Below are 19865 nucleotides of genomic sequence, written 5' to 3' on the forward strand. Positions count from 1 at the left end.
AGTATAGACAATTTAAATATGTAATAGAAGTCGGAGCACATGCAACGGGCCCCGTTATGAAAGTCTCAGTGCAAGGTGTCAAACAATAAGGGGTGATCCAGCAAAAATAGGTATTTTCTTACATTCACATAGCGGAGCAATTTCCACCTTTATCTGACATTGTTAGACCAATACAAGCAAGCAATAAAACTGAAAGAACCTACAAAATTGTGGGACAGCCGTTTTTCGAAACCGTAGCAACCTGATTTTTCAGCACTTGTGTTAAGAGATCGGGATACTCATAGCCATGATAGGGCCAGGGAAATGTCACTTGCAGAGCCAAAAGGTACCCCCCAGGCCCTCCAGAACTGGAAACATGGATGCTCTATAATATGAGGCTGGAAAAGGTGGTGCCCCTGTCTAAGTAGTCAAATACCATCAGCTCTGACTATCCTCCACTGGATCTCAGTGGAAGTTGGGCAGTGAAAGGTTGCAAAACTGAATCCTCACCAGCAGGGAACGTACTCGACGCTTCACGTCAGCTGAAGTATGACATCCGTAGCAGCCACTACCCATGTATCAGAAACAAGGCCCACAGGATGAGCTAAGAAAAAGACACAAACAATGAAAGCACACTTACTTGAAGAGGGGAGCATAGCAAATCTGTCTCCAAAGACGATTAAAAAAAACAAAAACTATTTAGGGGTTAATAGCCTAGTATAGTCAAAGGAAGCAGTTTAAAAAACAAAGGACAAGTGTACAGCATTTCTCCAGATGACAATTCACCTCACAGATAAGAACTGGGACAAAGAAGGCAAGGTGGTAAGGTCTCTTATTCCGAAGCTATTTAGATCATCTTCACAGAATGCTAGATACGGTTTAGATATGGAATGCTGGTGTTGCTCAATTCTTTGACCAGCCATCTGGTGAGTCTCAAATGAGAGAGGAGAAATGGAAAGTGCCAAACAATGAAACAATGGATTATTCAGGTCTAGGTTGGTAGCATATTTAATTCTAACCGAGGGGCCTCCATTAGGGTTGCATGGTATAACCCTAAAAGGCACTGCTAAAAGATGCGCTCCAGTTATTTTTAAAACCTTTGGGTAACCTCACTTATGCATATATAAGCATTAAATTATGTATGCAAAAACCTATCAGCACCCTGAGGAAGGTGAAAGGCTATCTGGCAATATAACACAGAAACGTGCATCGGCAGCAATACAGGGTCTGACAGATGTTAAAGACTAACATTTAGACATAAGAATGTATCAACTGTTAAAAAAGCCATGCTATGATGCCTACTTTTACACACAGCATCTAATATCAGATATAAGACACTGTGAATCAGATATGCAATTACATAAGTTAACTGGATGACATTATGCACTGGAAAGTTGAGGAACTAAGTTAAAAAAAATTTCAACATCAAAATAGAAGCAAGGCAAATTACAGATTTTGCCTACTGCGTGGCCTGGACCATAAATATGCAGCGATGATTTTATTGGGGGATTTCGTGTGGTTGCGTTTGATTGCAGCTGAATCACTGGTGTTTTAGAGTAGAATTTTAAGGGAGGGACGGGATGGCCTGTGAACATGTGTAATAATCAATGTATACAATTTGACAAAAAAAGTCTTGCTATTGTAAAGTATAGACATTGAATTTGAGTGAAACAAACAATATTTGCAAAGTTGGCTTCTGTATTGATTAGATTTATGGATTATAAGGTGAGGTTTCCTATATCTAAAAGCAACACAGGGTTGGTGGTTTGGTATTGCGATTTGTATGTGGTTCCCCTGGTCCGCAACCCTCGTTTGTGATTCCAGGGCCACCAAGTAACACTTATGTGTGTCCATTTCAGGCCTTGCTTAGCCAACAGCTAAAGGAACAGAGGGGCAAGATAATAGACCCTCCTCTCCCCCACATCGGGCCACAATAGGCTTCCCACAGTTGTGGCATGGCTTCAATTTGGTAATTTTAGGGGAAGACAACTTTCCAAGTACACGGACTGGATAATTTTTGCATTGTAAAGAAAATAAAGTTTGAAGCAGAAATGCAGGTCCTTGTTGAAGGGTGCACAGATAACAAAAACGTATGTCAACCGCAGCAGTGGTACTTATACGCAGCTCTGCTCGGTCACTTTCGATGTACCGCCTACCAGTGTGCGGGAGCACCGAGGAAAACATAACCAGATCCAGTCTGATGCCTAGGAAGATGCTAAAGGTTAGGATTATGCAGATAAAAGTATCCTTATACTTTCCCCAGCACCCTATATGGACCACTAGGTTGTTGATATTCAACTACTTTCCTAGCATGGCACAGAGGATGCGGTTTTGGTCTGTATGAGTAATTCTACTCTCTCATTGAGATTCAGCTGCTGCTATTGGGGAGATTATCACAAAGTGTAGCACCTAATGAGATCTTACTGAGAACCCGGATCGGACACCCACACCTAGGAGGGATCACCCATCTTGAATAATTAGAGACAGAAGAGACAATGATGTTGGAGATATACCTGCAAATAGTACTTTGAGGCCCTTTACTGTGATGTATGGAGGTCTCTTATTGTAATGATTGGTCCTGGTATGCGGAGCGATATATACTTCTCTTCACTGTATTAATGTAGTCAATATTCTGGCTACAATATACTTGTATTAAATTATTAAATACTCGATATCCAGGTAGTACGCCTCTTCTAAAGCTTTACACCAGCCTGATTTTCAAGACATGTACGTATGAAGTCCGTGCACACCACTTATCAGGAAAAAATTGGAACATGTGTAGCCCTTTCCATCTAAACCTATGTACTTATGAAATAAGGACTCTGAAACAGAAGGGTAATCTATCGGTGCATGTGGGACTGTCCTCAAATAAATGAGATGCAGACTTTCCTGGTCATAAAATATATTTTTAAAACTATAAAAGATCAGGAGAAAATATCTGATACCAAACTACTGTTTATGGGTCAACATATGAAAACTTAGACTTCTTGAAATGGATACATGGGTCAAAGTCACATGCTGCAGAACGCAGAGTACCTAGCGAATCATAAGTACCAACCTTGAACAGAGGGACCAAGACTTTAAAAATTAAGAAAATCCAAATATATTATACAGTGCTACATTATAACCCTATTACAAAGTGCAACTTTTATATCATAAAAATCACAGACGATGGAATGCAGATCTAAAATGAGTGGTTTTGTTGAGGTTAGCAGCACACCATTATTTTTAACACTCCAAAAGTTCTGCAAAATCAATGACTATTAGCCAGGTTATGTGAAAGATGCTTCTGTAATATGTTAAAATTAAATTTTAACCATATATTTTTACAATTTAAATTTTATGAAATTATGTTTAAAGATGTTAGACGTATCAAAATAGCAACAAAAACAAAGATCTCATACTTTCATCACCTTAATTTAATAATCCAGTAAATTATAAAAAAGACAAACAACACAAATAGCAACATATAGCACAGCAGCTTTGATTGGCTTCCTCTGGATAGTATTTTGAGCCTCCCCATTGTTGCACCCAGCAAGCCGCCTGCACTGTCAAAGTCCGAATCCTATTAAAAAGGATATAAATGAACAAGCATTAGATCAAAAAGAGGAACTAGGACAGTAAGCATTATTTAAAGACAGTAGGATTATTTTTGCTCAAACGCGGGTTTATTTAACCGTCTGAACAAACTGAATTAAAACAGAAAACTATACATGCAATTTATTAAGTTTCCTTTTGGTTGAAGAGACCTGGAACTCCCTCCCTCCCAACCTGCGCTTGACCCAAGACCACCTCTCCTTCAGGAAGAAGCTCAAGACCTGGCTATTCGAGCAGTAGCAGCACTCTCCCCCCCTTCCTCCCCCCCCCCCCCCTAGCGCCTTGAGACCCTCCGGGTAAGTAGTGCGCTATATAAATGTCTGTGATTGATTGACTTGCTGTGATTAGATTTAAATGATACACAATTAAATGGTCAGGAGTGGATCCTTTAGCACTAACCAAGACACATTTAACTTACTGTGAATCTTATTTTGCAGTCTACCTCGATGATACGGCTGCAGACTCGGATATTTTTAACTCTTTTCATAAAATATCAGTGGCAATCAAGAACTTCTCAGCAAAACATAAAAAGCCCCCCCCCCCGCCCCCATCATCATCAAGACAAGCCGATTTGATGCCAACTGCACCAAGACCCACGCAGTCTTAAAACGTGCCCTTCATAAGCCAGTTAGATACCAGGTTGAAAATGGCAAGGACGGCGTATAGAATTTCGCTTAGAGACCGCAAGGAGGCTATAAGAACTGAAGCATGGCGGGCCCTCCAATTAGCGTCCGAATTAAAAAATACAAAAAGGTTTCTGGAAGGCCGTGAATGCCCCGTTCCTGGCTCCTAAAAATAAACCCACTATTGAGAGAAGCATTAGTGAGGACCAATGGGTGACTCACTTTTCTAAGTTATATAATGATAGTGTTAATGAAAATCATCGTCATGACTTGAGCCCAGCCTGTGACTGATCTTCCAATCGATATTGATTTTACTGTAGAGGAAGTTATACTTGCTATTGATACAAGCATGGGAGCAAATCCAATCCTCTCCTCTGTGGCCCACTGCTAACGTATGTTTTAAAGGTTTGCTGTAAGCAAGGATTTATCCCAACTTGGGCAGAATTTATACTTGTTCCTATCTTTAAACAATCATTTACAATGCAATGGTCTCGGCATTATTAAAGGTAGAGCTATTGGCATTGCGTATGAAATTTTTTTTTTACATCTTAAATAAGTGGCATTGTCATTTACATTGCCAATAGCTTAATCGCTCGCAAATGCATGACCTATTGCATTTACACCCACACAGAGCCACCCACACACACACACACAACCCCACACACACAGAGTCCCCCACACAGAGCCCCCCCACACACACAGAGCCCCTCCCACACACAGAGCCCCCCCCCACACACACACAGAGCCCCCCCACACACACAGAGCCACACACAGACCCAGAGACACACACACACACAGACACACACACGCCCAGAGACAGACACACACGCCCAGAGACAGACAGACACACACACACACACACACACCCAGAGACAGACACACACACACAGAGACACACACACACACACACACACACACACACACACACACCCAGAGACAGACACACACACACACACCCCCAGAGCCACACACACACACACACTGCAGCCTTACGGTCCTCGACCTAAAAAGGAGACCGTAACGACTCGGCTTGCCATAGACCAATTTCACTTCCGGACTAATTTGTGAAAGTGGTTGGGCGAATTATTTTAAACAGATTGCAGACGTGGGCAGAGGATACGGGTGTAGTTACCGAATTGCAGTATGGATTCCGTCAAGGACTAGGTACTGTGGAACAAGGCCTAAATCTAAACTTGATTTGTGTAAAATACATGCAATCCAAATCAGGAAATCTTTTCTTGTGTTTTGTCGACCTGAGCTTGGCTTTTGATTGTGTTAGTCACCACAAACTTTGGAAAATCTTACAGTCCCTGTGTGTGGAAACCAAACTTATTAACTTTTTAAGGCAATTGTACCAAGATGCATAGGCGAGTGTTGGCTACGGAAGTGCAAGCGAGTGCAGTTTTAAAATCCCTGTCAGGAAGTGGGTAAAGCAGGGGTGTGCGTTAGCCCCCTTCTTTTTCAAGCTGTACATAAACGGTCTAGGCGCAACACTGTCCAGGGAATGTCAGGACTTACCTTGCATTGGCAATCGCCGCTTTACTGTATGCGGACGATGCAGTTTTATTATCTCGCTCACAAATAGGACTGCAAAGAGCTGTATTGAGCTTTGAAACCTATATGTCTAGCTTGGATCTTAACGTAAACATCACCAAAACAATTGTTATGACATGTGGTAAGTCTAGTGCAAAGTGCCGGGATATTTTTATTAACAACAAAAAACTAGAATACGCCAGTTATTTTTCATATCTGGGAATTGTCTTTGAAAAAGGGGCTCGTGGGTTAATGCCATTACATTGAGAAAATTGTAATTTGCTACAGCCATGGGAGAACTGGTAAACTTTGCAAGAAAACTAGGAAAGCGGCAGATAGGCGAACTGTTAAAAATTGACAACATTAAATGTATTACAACAGCCAGGTACGGAGACGGAATTTGGGGCCCTGCAAATGTAGAGCCGCTGCAGTTAGTGGAGAATGAGTTTTTAAGATCCTATTAGCAGTTCCAAATAGCACGGCCACGTATATTAGCCATGCGGAATTGGAAATGCCATACCTATCAGACAATTAAAATAGAGCCGGTTTTATTATGGCACAAGATATGGTGGAGTACGACCACCGGCCTCAACATTGATGTGGTAAACAATTGTTTTAAACCGCAGTGGGTGTCCCGCATCCCATGGGTCAACTACTTTAAAAACTTTGTGACTGACCTGGGGTGTCCAGAATATTTCTCCAACCCGGTTAGCATCACTACAAACCCAAGGAAAGTTTTAAATACTGCTTGTATGAACTTCTTGGAGACTAGCAGACTTTCCCATAACATTATTAAACCGTCTGTTAGAGAGAATGAAATGTTACTGATACAAATCGGGGACACAACCAGATCTACTAAATGTGATGGGGAGTTTGACAGAACGTTATTGACCCTCTTTCGTCTAGGCAACTTTCCTAGAATGATCACATTCCCAAACATGAATGATTGGTGACGTTCTTTAGGCCCCTGCCCATGCGATGACACATCCACCCAGTCCACCATTCACATTATGTTTTTCTGTAAATTGTATATATTATTACGGAAAGGGTGATCTTACCTATTTTAAAAGAGTTAGGTTTGAGACAATGCCGCCCGCCTTTTTTAAATTGCAACTTTTAGAGGATGGAATTTTTATTGATTGTTTTTCTGCTTCTAACAACCCCTTTCATGTATTTGGTTAAACAATGTAACGCGTCAATATTTTTTACTGGGACGTATAAACTGTGTGCTACTCGATGCGTATGATATGATGTTGCAGCTTTTTAACTAATATGTATGTTATTTTAAATGGTTTGCTAATGCACACATAAGATATGATGCATTTTTTTATGTACTGTGTTTTTATGATTTAATAATTGAAATCAAGTAAAAGCTTATTTTGATTTGATCTAAAACTAGGTCTGGCTACACAGGGCTCTCAAAGAGGCATGACGGTGCACAAGGAACTCCCCAGCTTATAGCAAAATCAATTTTTCAAATGTTCTGGCATCTCTGCAAACTAATAACTGCCCCATCAGTAAACATTTCGACCTTTGACTGTTGATCCTATAAATACCCATGCATCAAAATTAAATTAATAGGTCATCATATACAAGCAGATATTTCAGTCATCTCAACATTTTTAAAAATGATCATCACGCCACTTTGGAGGTTCAAATGAGTCATAATCAGTATCAAACAAAAGGATACTTTCTCTACATAGACCCAAGAGAAAATGCCAGTCATGTGTGCATCACATTTGATACAATCGTCTAGTTAAGACACAACCTTGAATACAGTTTTCAGTAGAGAAAGCTTAATTTGTTTCTAAATTATTTTTTCATCATCATTTAAACTATCATCTGAAATGGATGACCGGCCTTTGTAACTTAAATATTGTTCAACCATGTATTTGGATACACTCTAGTTCTTAAAAGGAGAAGCTGGTTGTGCCGCGTTTTTATATTCAATATAGTTCTCTATTTGGTGGAGTGTATGCATGCTTCATTAGAACTCGGCATTGAAAACAATTGCCTTACCATTTCAGACAACATTTTATTTTGATTTTTAACTTCTGTTCCCATGTCAATAGAAATCTGTAAAAAATAGATATCACAATTTTAGTTTCGTATCTTTTAAGTGCCACTTTCATATGAAGTGTCGGATAATAGAATTGCGCATAGAGGGCAGTAACAAATAAAATATGAAGGAGATTTTGAAGCACGTCTTATTAAGCATTATAGTTCTCAGCTGTGGGAGGTCAAAACTTAAAACCCAAACATATGGCTGCTAACTCAAAGTAAGGGTGTATGTTGAGCGGGATGGTCAATTAATAGCACATGTGCAATATGGATTTTAACATCAACTCTCCCCTGTCCCAGACATGCAACCACTGTCCCAGTGTGCTTCATATTCCTGTCCCAATCTTACACTCCGCTCGTGAAGTCTTACTTCAACAATAATTAACATTGAGAGTACTTAAATTAATTTTTGCACTCCACGAGATACTAAATTACACTGATCAAATGAAAAAGGTATATGGGTTGAGGCAATGATCTCTTGCTACTAGGTTTGAAGTTGCAAAAGAGATAAGCTTGCAAATAGAATTTTCAATAAATGCCAATGAAACAGCAGCATTTGGGAGTCTTGCCTGCTTTTTGTATATATCGTTATATTATCAATGTGCTCATCAACAAGCAAAAAATGCTGCTTGTCATATGGTGAAAAATATACATCTGTAGCACATTATCAAAGGGGGTAGTGCAAGGTGTACATACAGAATTACATAGGACCTTGAAATGGTAAAATAGGTTCACGCACCTAAAGCTTACAACATATAGGGACATGAATAATGACTTCTGGATACTTTTAGCAGGCACTAACATCCATCCTTTTTGGAGTATCAAACTTGCAAGCAGTCGTTCAAAATTCCTTACTTTTTCTTTTTTTGAGGTATCAGATAATTACACAATGGGCCACAAATATCCTGGGGTCTTATGGTGGTATGTTTAAACAATGCATCTACTTTGGTCCAACCATTCAATAAACCATATCCTGTAGCTCTCCTACTTTGTTTGGAAGAGGACCATACAACCAACCCAAAGACGTTCTCCTTTAGTGCATAACAAAACCATAACTTTAGTGACACTCTACAGACATGGAAAGTTCGGAAAACTGCAAAGTACTTTCAGTTTCTCTTTATCATTCTGCCCCAGCATGGATTATGAGAGCAAGTCTACCAAACACACGATGCCACAAGACAGAAAACCATTTGGTTTTAAGGGGAACAGTTTAGGTGGCATGGCTGGAGGCTCCCATTGAGCTTTCAATATTGTTAAAAATGTAACAGTGACTCATTTTACATTAAATGAAGTGAGGCGTTTCCTAGAAACACAAGGAAACGAAAACTAACATGAAACAACTAAAACAAATCCACAATCAGAACTCACCCATGTTCTTAAGTGCCTCGACTAATGCTAGCAATCCTCTTTTCTTGCTGCTTTCAGATAGTTAAGTAACGATTAGTTTTTTCCCCTTATTTGAACAGGTATGTTATTTAATGACCAGTTATGTTCATTATGGTGCACCTTTTATTTCTGCATTATTGTCTTTAGAAGATGAAACAGTCCTACATTTTGCCGCCTTACTTCCTCCTCTTTTGCATCTCTCTCATTGTTTGAGCAATCTGGCGATCTGGTAGCAGCATCTGTAAGGTATCTCCTTTACTCCTACTCATGGGTAGATTTGCATGCGCAGTTCTCCCTCTGGATAACAACTTCAGATATTGGCTTGCACTTCTTCTCCTTTCTGTTGCCAGGTAGGTCTCTATTTTAGAGCCATAGTGTCACGAATGCCATTTCACAACCGGCCTCTTAAGATATTTCTAACACATTGATTGCATGATGATTACTTCGGGCCCATCCTTTCCATTTTCCTATACAAAAAAAGTTCAATAACTTTATCAAGACAGATTAAAATTAGCAAACGAACATTCTGAAGCAACTGTGTTCCTACCATCTGCTAGCACCCATATTTTACATGAAGCATTCAACGAGGACAGCTATAATCTGCTCTTAATAATTCAGTGGCTTCCCTGGTGCAGGAAGCAGTGTTATAGTATAAGAAATATGGCTAAAGAAACACAGGAACTAAAATAAATTCAGTGCAAGTCAATTTGTCAATTCCGATTTCTTGAAGGCGTCGAACCACTACAGAATGAAGGGAGTGGTTTGATTCAACCCCCCTTCACTATTTGGTAGATAAATAGACAATAAAGAGACCATGTCTCGCTGAAGATGGTATTGGTACTGACAATATTCTGGTGCTGGAATAAAGACTGCTACTACTATCCAAGATTCAATCGACGAAACAGCCCTTCATGGTTTCATCTTCCCAAGAGAAAAACACCAGCTTCTAGAACTGCCACAGTAAACTTCATAAACCAATTTTGAGTTTCCATTCATTTAACATCCAAACTCTAGAGAAAGGGTCCTTAACGGAAATGCTTGTTTATGTGAGGAGGCACATATGGTCTCCTTTAGATAAGCAGGTAAGAAATACAATAAAGACACTATCCTCACCTGTCATTCCTAGTTATAAAGCTGCCACACTAACCAGTAATCTAATATTTTTTTGGGCTAGATTTGGCAAGAACCCTAAAAAGGCTACTGCCAAGACAAACTAATCAAAGTCATATGTTCCCTTAGTAAGATATGTAATCTGATTGAAGAGGTAAAGAGGACTAAATTGCCTACCACAATGCACGATTTCTTTACTGGGGAATGCCACTTCCACTATTTTACAAAACTAAGATCTGGTTATGCGAGGAACGCACTTCAGCCCAAAGACTGCGACTCAGAGATTATTTAATTAACTAAATGTCTTAATAGTGAATAATCTTACCATCCACTGATCGAGCACACTCAGCCCTAGAAGTGTTCATGTTTTAAATTGGTCATAGTTGACAGAAATAGGATAGTCACTATTTCCAAGATAGTCAGTTGCAGTTTCCCACCAGAAGACAGTGAGTTAGTTTCCAAACAAAAGGACCTAGATTTGTCATTCCCCTAAGATACAGATCTTCCAGAAACTAGGTTGACAAAGGACAAGACAGAGATGCCCCCAATATTGAGCATTTTCAATTTGCATTTATGAGAACGTTGAAATGTCTTCCAGAAAATTAGTAGATGGTTTCAAAAGATGCCTGGGTCCTTCAAAATGGTGGAAGACTTTCACAATTTTATCAATTCAAACTGCGTTAACGTTACTATACCCCAAAGGTTTCGCAAGCAATATCTAGAACGGTTTCATCAAGTTAAAAAAAAGGGACTAAAAAAATAAAAAGCATATTCTCTGGTCTTACCATAAAATGTGGATGTGCATAGCCAATAGTAAAGAAAGTTCTCCACTCACTAAAACCAAACGGCCACATACTACTCCAGCTTCATCTCTTTTTACTAATTCCGATTGTGAAAAAAGTTCCTTTGTTTTCACAGTATAACAATAAAAATGAGCTCCGTCTCTCTATTTAAGTTACAATGTGAACTCCTTGAACAACTGGACCACAGAGCGGATCGTGGACCTGTAGATTTACAGCTGAGAAAAGCATTACTGATGGTAGTACTTCCTTTCCTGCATGGTAACTTGTAAATTGCTCTTGATGAGAATAGAGGACCTGCATGCTCCAGTCAAAACACTTAAGGACAGGGTAGAGTCCATATCCGAGGACTTTTTACACTTGTTTCGATTGTAGTTCTCACCCCCCCCCCCCCGCCCCCCCCCCAAGAGATGCTATAAACATGCATGTCCTTTTTTGTGTAAAGCCAGTGCCAGTTAGCTACTTTCAAACCTCCAGTAGGATTAGAAGCATAATACTCACCATTTTAATAAAATCTACACCCTTTCACCACTAGCAAGAGAAATCTGCATTATGTTGAGAAAGTCTGGTTTAGGTTGCTGCAAAGAAGTGTTTTGAGAATTGAAAGAAATCTAGTTTAAGAGTGAAAGGGTTGCTGCAGGAAGTCCTTTCAGTCCAGAGCAAGAAACCTGCAAAACACGTGAAAGTGTGGAAGTGTGGAGGGTGGTGGATAAGTTACACGACACGGAATAATTAAACCCTGTGGGTTCATATTTCAGGTGGATCACACTCCTTATGTTGCATTGAAATGGATGTGTTTTGAGAATCTAAATAACTATTTTATCAATAAAATTCCATCTATGCTCTGCAAAAAATGCATAAACATACTTCTAAAGTACTGCAGCATTTAGATTAGGTTATCCATACCAAACTGGAATAAAACTTTAACAACTCGTACATATGGTTCAGTCTCCTTGACAATCAATGGAGCATAGCACAGTCCAGAGACAAAAAGTACACTCAGTACAAATAAAATAAAAACTGGCAAAAAGCCTTAGCTGATACATAAAGGAACTAAAGAAACAATTTGAGAGGAGGGGCTAAAATTCTGGCATTACTCTATGTAGCCAAGATTCTTTGCACTTTTTTTTTTACTAGTTCGCCCTCACCAATTGGTACAATTGTGTCTTTTCCAAGGACAAGACCCAATTTGAAGCAGTTGAACATTTTGGATGACCAGGTAGAGATCTTTTATAAAATTGCAAAGAAGTGTGGCCCACCGAGCACTGCAGGATTCTAAAGTCAAATCTTACAGGTGCACAAGGTTCTAGGTGAGAGGAGAGACAGTCTCAGTGTGTGTGTCGCTCTCTCACTCTCACCATTATAAGATGAGATATAGTAGTACTACCAGCGATGCCATAGCGTAATACATTAGTTACCAGAGATCACCCAGGTTAGTAGGTTTGTCTTGTGCTGCGGGATAAATCCAAATGGGGTCTATTGTGAGGAGATTTTTGTGAGCAGATAGTTAATGTAAGGTCATGTTTTCAGCAAGTGTAGCAAAGCAGGAAGATACCAGAGGCAAGACTGTCTCGCTGGATGCAGCTGTACCGAAAGGGACTGCCAATTTGATATGAAATGGTGAAAGAATAGTTGCTTATTTCAGGGTTTATAACAAGTCACCTTTAGCTGCCTATCAACTGGAAAGGTGGTGAACATTTTTCCAGGAGATGCATGTGGGCCAACAAGGAGGAAAATTACTTACGTACTGAATTATGCTAAGACTTAGGCTTGTGTCACTACACTGCACATCACAATAATGGCCTTATGAAATGTGAGTCAATGATTGGTCTTTTTGAAGCTTTGAGGAATTAGTGAATGTATTTTTTTCTAAGTGTGCCAAACTCAGCAAATCTCCGAGGAAGTTGTTTTTGGTGGAAGTGCACAGTGATAACGGCTTAACAAGTTGAACATGTTGTTGGGTACATTGGATATGAAGCATAAGTTCAGATTCTAGCCACTACATTTTACATTATACCTACCTAATGAGTACATTATTAAAATACTAAGAACTGCATGAAACATGCACCAAACATTTTCAAGAAAGATAGCCCGCTATAAACCATTAAGAGAGAAACGTTAGTGCAAGATTAGCTTGAGTCGTAAGTGTGAATAATTCTTTAGTATGCAATTTATGAGAACAAGAATCAAACTGAACACAAATCAACCAACCAACCAACCAGATCTTCAAATGATCATCAATAATTGACTTTTGCTGGTATCCTTCCGTGTTATCGTCTCTTGTTCATAGCACTAATATTTTTTCTATACAAAAACACACACAAACCACCTTGTTTTTAGTTTTTAAATGAACCAGCGAGTTTTCTATTGCCCTAGTCACTAAGAAATTCTTTAGTTTCATCCACTTCATATTCATGATCTTCTCCTTTACACCTATTCCAATGGAGCAAAAGACATACAGAGGGGAGCAATGAGAGTACTTTAAGTGAAAATGAAAAGTCAGCAAAAGTAAGAAATAATTCAATTGCCTAAGGTCCACGGCTTTAATAGAACAAGCGAGTCTTCTGTGATCTTCCTAACATAATGATAACCTATTTCAAGGCCATCGTGGCAGGATTGAAAGAGTGTTGTAGAGCACTGAAAATTAAGGAAACACTTGCTAACCCATTTGTATTTCAGATGGCAAGACGCTTTTGAGATGCCCATGGAAACTGGTCAGCTGGTGACAGAGGCTAAAACCACCAAACAAAACGGGCATCCCATTAGAAAAAAACAGGTTGAAAAGGAAACGTCTTTCACCATGTACTTTTTTTTCCAGCCGTAACACAATTTTAAAACATACAATGATACACATTATCCCGGAGCTCCCTTCTCAGTTCTCCAAGGTTTAGGTATCTAACTTACTCAATGTGCATAAAATCAAAAACTTCGTAGCTCATATGGGATTTCAGTGCACAGTCCAGGCCCAAATGTTGTCACACATCAATAGAGGCTAAGCCTACTTACTGGACTTTTACAATCTTCACTGACACGAATCACAGACAATCTTCAGAGTGGAAATGACAAACCAAAGCAAATGGTCCCTATCCTGATAGAACGTGGGTTCCATCTTCCTACCAGCATCCACTTATATGGATAAGTTGTGTGACTAAAAGTACCCCACTTGAGTAAACCTGACCACGCTGCCCATAAATGTGCCCAGAAGCACCAGCAATATAAGTAATGCATAAAATCCAAACAACTTACAAAGAACCCCCCCTCCCACACACAATGCTTTGCGTGCATATTGTCCAAAGGCTATGGATTTACTTACCCCTGCACCTTAGATTTTCACCATCCTTCGTTAAATGGCCGAAGTGTAATTTATTTATTTATTTATTTATTTATTTATTGACATTTGTAGAGCGCGGCGATAATAATAAAACCCATCTCTTGACAATCATCCTACCATGTGAGACTGCATTGCTTCCACCCCTTACCTCTACCCACTAAATTGTTGTGTTTCTAATCATTTCTGCACAATGTTACTGCCCTTTGTTCTCACTGTAGAAGAATATGTATGTTCTGTAACCTTACATGTTTACCATGTATCCGGTTACTATGTAAAGTATGTCACTGTATTTTGGGACTGGTTTCTGATTCTATAAATGCAAGCATTGGCAAAAAGTAAAAAAAAAAAAATGTTTTAAAAAAAAGTGTGCACATGCATCACGCTATATCCGAATGAATGTGTTACCACTCATAAAATAATGAACTGCTAGGGTGGAGCAGCAATGGGTGGATAGAGCAACCCAGGAGGAGAAGCATATGAGAGATAGCAGAACAACGGGTTAGAGCAGTGTTCTTCAATCTGTGGTGCGAGCCTCCCTGGGGGGAGGGGGAAGGGGCGCAAAGCCATCCCGGGGGGGGGGGGGGGGGGGCGCACTCCACCCTTGACTCTTACCATTGTTTCTACATCGCAAGTCGTTTTCCTTCTGATATTTCTTTACCCATTTCAAATGGGGATTTTAGATTGGGCGGCTGTTCTGGAGCTGGCCAATCAACACACAGGAACGTCACCACTGACATTCCACCAATGATGCGGCAGCAGCATAGATGGCAGGAAGTGCCGCAAAATTTGCTTGCAAGTAACTGCTGAATGCACCAACTTGTTTCTTCATTCCTGTTGTTTGTTTCGTGCGTGCTGCATTTTTTGTGCCTTGATTCTTCTTTGTGTGGTGTGGGAGCTTTCCTGGTTTGACCGCTGTGCAGTGACGTAGTTTGCTGGTCTCTTGACACCTTCGAAGATCACCAACAGGTAAGTGGAATGGGCTTTTGTAATGGAATTGAGCCCTAATATACTGCTGGGCCATTAAGTGCTGCCAAGTTTTCGAAGTCCATGGAAGGAGGTGAGTGGGGGGACCTGGAGGGGGTTCAGCGGTCACGGAGGGTTGGAGGGGAAATGGATGGGTCACGATGTGCCCATGCTTTTTAATTTCAATGGCAGAGTGGTTTAGTGAAAGGGTGAATAGATGGATAATGAGAGAAAGGATGGATGGGTGAGTGGGAGGATGGATGAGAGAAAATAAAAATAGATGGATGTATGGGTGAAAGGGTGGATGGATGAGTGAAAGGGTGGATGGATGGATAGGTGAAGGGGTGGATGGACGAATGAAAGGGTGGATGAGTGAGTGAAAGGGAGGGTAGATGGACAAAAGGGAGGGTAGATGGACAAAAGGATGGGTAGATGAGTGGAGCAGTGAAAGGTTGGATGAATGAGAGAGGATGAGTGATAGGGTCAATGGATGGATTCATGAGTGGATGCGTAGATGGTTGGGTGGGTGGAAGGCTGGATGATGCCTAAGAGAAAGGGGGATGAGAGAGAAAGGGAGGATGGATGGATGGCTAAAAGGGTGAATGGGTGGAAGGGTGAGTGACTGGGTGGATCGATGAGTACGTGAAAGGGTGGCTGGATGGGTAAAAGGGTAAATGGCTGGGTGGATGAGTATACCGATTGATAGGGTGAAAGGGTGGATGGAGGGATGGATAAGTGAAATGAGGATTGAAGGATATATGATGGATAGGTTTGCAAATGGTTGAATATGTGTGGCCATGGATGGGCACACAGATGGAAGGACATGGTGAAATGAATGAATGGTGAAAGGCTGAATGACTGATGAAAGAATGATTACAACTTGTAGCCCTCAGAACATTGACTTTCACATTTATATGAGTCATTGTCTGTATATAATATGTGTGTGATGTAAAGCACTCCAACAACCTGCAGTACATACTTGGGATGAGTAGCACTATAAAAGAAATCAAATACACATGAGGGACGGTCTATGTGAAGATGAGGGGCATCATTGGAGGGTGGTAGCAAAGCTGACAGGCCACACCGAGTATCAGGCGTTTCCCTGAGAGGCTGGAAAGGTGGGGGCGGGTTTGTTACTGGGGGCTGACACAGCCAAGTTCCTTGTATATCCAGCATTTTTAAGGCGACAATAAAGGCGGCACCACTTATATTCAGGTGTGGTTCACCAGGGTCTGGTGACCAATTTACCTGCTAAGAAAATTGAGTTTTGAGCTGTGTAATAAGCCTCTGTCATTTAACTACACCCACTCACAAACCTGCAGTTAACTAAACACGCTTACTGTGTTGGGCATTATTTACCAGATAAGGCAAGGGATATGAAGATGGCGGTCGGTTATGTGGTGTACAAGATGCCAGAAATTTCTGTCAGGTGGTAGGGGAGGCTCAGCCTACAAATGTTTGAAGACCTCTGGGTTAGAGGGAGAAGCACACAAGGGAGAGAACGTGGAGGAGGGGTAGAAAGACAAGGGAGAAACCTGAAAACACATGCATTCCCATGAAGTGTTTAACAAAAATCTGTAGCTGCCTAAAAGGGAGTAGTGGAACGGCACATGCCAGCCAATCAAAAGGATGGTAAAAGGGCTATGCTCCATGGGAAGGCAACACACAAGATGAGGACCACAAGACTAGATAAGCCAATAATTAACAAGCAAGCTAAGGAGTGTGACAAAAAAGCCAACCAATGGTAAGCAATGGGCGGATAGTAAGCCCACTGTAAAGTCATGATGATTCTACAATAGGTTTTTCGCAAGCAGGCATCTTTGCTGGCAGGTAGGTAAAACCTCAAATGGCTATGAGTGTGCTACAGTTGTGACTATTTTACAGCTCAGAATATAGTATTGCTCGCATAAGTAACCCCCCACCCCGACACCAGGGTTCTGAGAACAACAAAAAACTGAGTACATCAGTCATGGCATGATGCTTATTTTAATCAAAGGCTTGAGGTATGCTAGGGTTCTCTCTATGCCACAGTTATAACTCTAGAATGGTTCAAATTAGATGACACAAGAACACAGCAAGCAAGGGCCCTATCTCTGGACATACAATGAGCCACTTGGGGCATTACATCAAACATACGAAAGGTGATGGTTTTGAATGCTATCCTGAGCAATGGGCAGTGGTTAGACTTACTGCAAGCATTCCTCCCATCACTCTTTGTGTGTCTAATGTAACGCCTATGTGGCCCAGAGTATGCCCAGGCATGGGTTTCTTGCTCACTGCGCCAGTGGTACCAAGTTACACAAAGCTGATGAGCCCCAATATTTACAAAACTAGACTTCGGTTGCTTGTGTTTCAGTTCAGGGAGGACCTGGCTTGCAATTTAGGGGGGGGGGGGGCTGAACCTTTAATCAGTAGGCAGAGTGGAGCTGCAGGGGCTCTTAGAAGGGGTGAAACAACTGCAAGGCCTGGTATTTTAAAGACCTGTGAAACGTTCGGGTGCGGCTCTGTGTGTGCCCGGGATCTGTCTCATCCCGGGCTGCCGCACACGACGGGTGGGGCTGAAGCCCGGTCAGTCCAATGGGTGTTGCGCGCCTGACAGCAGGCACATCGATGTGTGCTGCTCACACTGCTCACTTCTCACTAGCGGAGAAGTTACTGCATGACGTCATGCCAGGTGAGCGTTGTAGGGGGGGGGGGGGGGGGGGGAATCCTTGCTTCTTACATCTCCCATGTGTCTGCTTTTTAAAACACAAAATTATGAACGCTATTGCGAGTGAGGGGGCCCTATTGAAGTGCGCACACTCCAAATTGCCACTTTTCTTTATGAAACTCAGGAGCAGCAACATTGTTGTGGTGAGCCAGGGCTGTAAGTGAAGCTTTTTCAATATCATATACAAGCCATAGTTGCTGCCTATTTATCTTTTGCAACTAACAACCACTGGCGAAGTCAATAGTCCAGACTTGTAAGTATGAGGTTACTTGTATAATATTTCTGGATGCAATAACAAAAACAGCAAAATACAAGTCGGGAGGCACACTATGCTAAGCAAAGATTTTTAGCTTATGTGTTTTAAGCCATGCCCTGAGTAAAGGGTTTCTTCATTTAGTGTTTACCCAACTTGAAAAAGTTGGGATCTTGAGCCACAATGTCTGCTCCTTGATATTCCTGATGCCCCCTCCCCCATTCCTTCTCCCCTCCAAATTATTCTCTATATTTCTGTCACCAAGTTGTTCTGGACTCTCGCCACAGAGTACCAACTCTGGCTCCATGTAACCACAGCATATTATAGCTGATCCTCTGTTGTCCGCAAGGGAAGTCCCGACATGACATTTATAACCTTTGCTACCTGTAACCTGTACATGGGCTACTAACTCTTTCCCTTCTGGAAGACCTTGTAGGGCATTCGTCATCGCTGCCTTACCAAGTGTGCCATTAAGTTGCGTCTTTGCCGGGTGTTTAATTTCATTTCTGATGGCAGAAGGTTAAAAGTGTATTGATTTCGCTGCCTCTCTCATGGTCAAAGTTCATGTAGCAGCATTCCTCAGTGGGTCTTATTATCCGATCAACATTTCTGTGGAGAACGAATAAAATGCCCTAATTCCACGGAACTCTCGGTGAAAAGTTTTATCATTTACTATGATCCTCACACCATTGAAACAAAATAGTGAAAGACACTGTCGGATTATGGATTCAGGAAAGCAGGTTTCCAGGCTACCACTTACTGTCTTAAGTGCTTTAGCTTTCAGCCGCAGGCTCTCGGTCAGCCTCTCGTTCTCCTCCTCGTACATGCTACCACCGATAAGGTGCTGGTGCTCATTTTCTCGACTCTTCCCCCTCCTCTCCATGTTAGAGAATCTGAAGCTGGTTTCCAGACGGAGAGCGCTGCCGCTGATCCTATCAAAGGCAACGTCGAGCAGCGCGCTGCTGTCACTGATGACGTGGCCCGTGGGCGCGTTTGTGTAACGTGTTCCCTGTGCGTATTACCCATGCGCTACAAGATGTTGCAGGATTTGGCGCCTCCCCGTGCAACAGTCGTACCCGGAAGTAGATCTGATAAGTTTAGAACAGTAGTTTGTCACCATGGTGATTGTGTACAGCAAGCAAGCGTATATCAGAGTAATGCACGGATTGACTGCTAGAGTGAGAGGTCATGAAAGCAAGGGTTCAGTTGTGAGTCTCCGAGATGGGTTTTGAAAGAGCAGGAAAGAGAGGACAGTGCTGCGAGGAATAAACCTGCGATAACCTGAGAGGGGGATGTCAATACTTATGACGAGTCCAGTGAGCGATCAAGCGTAGGTTGATTTTCACCATGTTAAAGGTGGGCACCAGGAACTAAGTGTGTGTTCTAAATGGGATTCTATTACAGGACCGGAGGCTTCGGATTATGCTTTCTCTTTCTTTTACTGTCAACACAGCAGCCAATGAAAAACGTTTATACAAAACACAAACTACATTTCCCATGATGCTCTAGCACCAATCAT

General features: G+C 41.3%; 1 protein-coding gene across 1 annotated transcript; it reads right to left on the minus strand.

Annotated features, from left to right (window-relative positions):
- Positions 1-3377: 3377 nt before the first annotated feature.
- Positions 3378-19411, minus strand: BET1 (Bet1 golgi vesicular membrane trafficking protein). The gene is made up of 3 exons (XM_086941880.1): positions 19107-19411; positions 7752-7808; positions 3378-3544 (listed from the first exon to the last, which is right to left on the minus strand). The coding sequence occupies exons 1-3, from the start codon at positions 19227-19229 to the stop codon at positions 3389-3391; spliced, it is 336 nt and encodes a 111-aa protein (XP_086798006.1). The 5' UTR covers positions 19230-19411; the 3' UTR covers positions 3378-3388.
- Positions 19412-19865: the final 454 nt, after the last annotated feature.

Source organism: Lissotriton vulgaris, chromosome 10 (genome assembly GCF_964263255.1).
Source record: "Lissotriton vulgaris chromosome 10, aLisVul1.2, whole genome shotgun sequence".
NCBI classification, from domain to species: Eukaryota; Metazoa; Chordata; class Amphibia; order Caudata; family Salamandridae; genus Lissotriton; species Lissotriton vulgaris.

Bases quoted from the DNA above. Each gene is read 5' to 3' on its own strand.
- BET1 (XM_086941880.1), bottom strand. From the start codon at position 19,229: ATGGAGAGGAGGGGGAAGAGTCGAGAAAATGAGCACCAGCACCTTATC. The intron at 7,809-19,106 runs GTAAGTGGTAGC...TATTTTTTACAG, and splicing joins AAGCTAAAGCACTTAAGACA to ATTTCTATTGACATGGGAAC. The intron at 3,545-7,751 runs GTAAGGCAATTG...CCTTTTTAATAG, and splicing joins ATAAAATGTTGTCTGAAATG to GATTCGGACTTTGACAGTGC.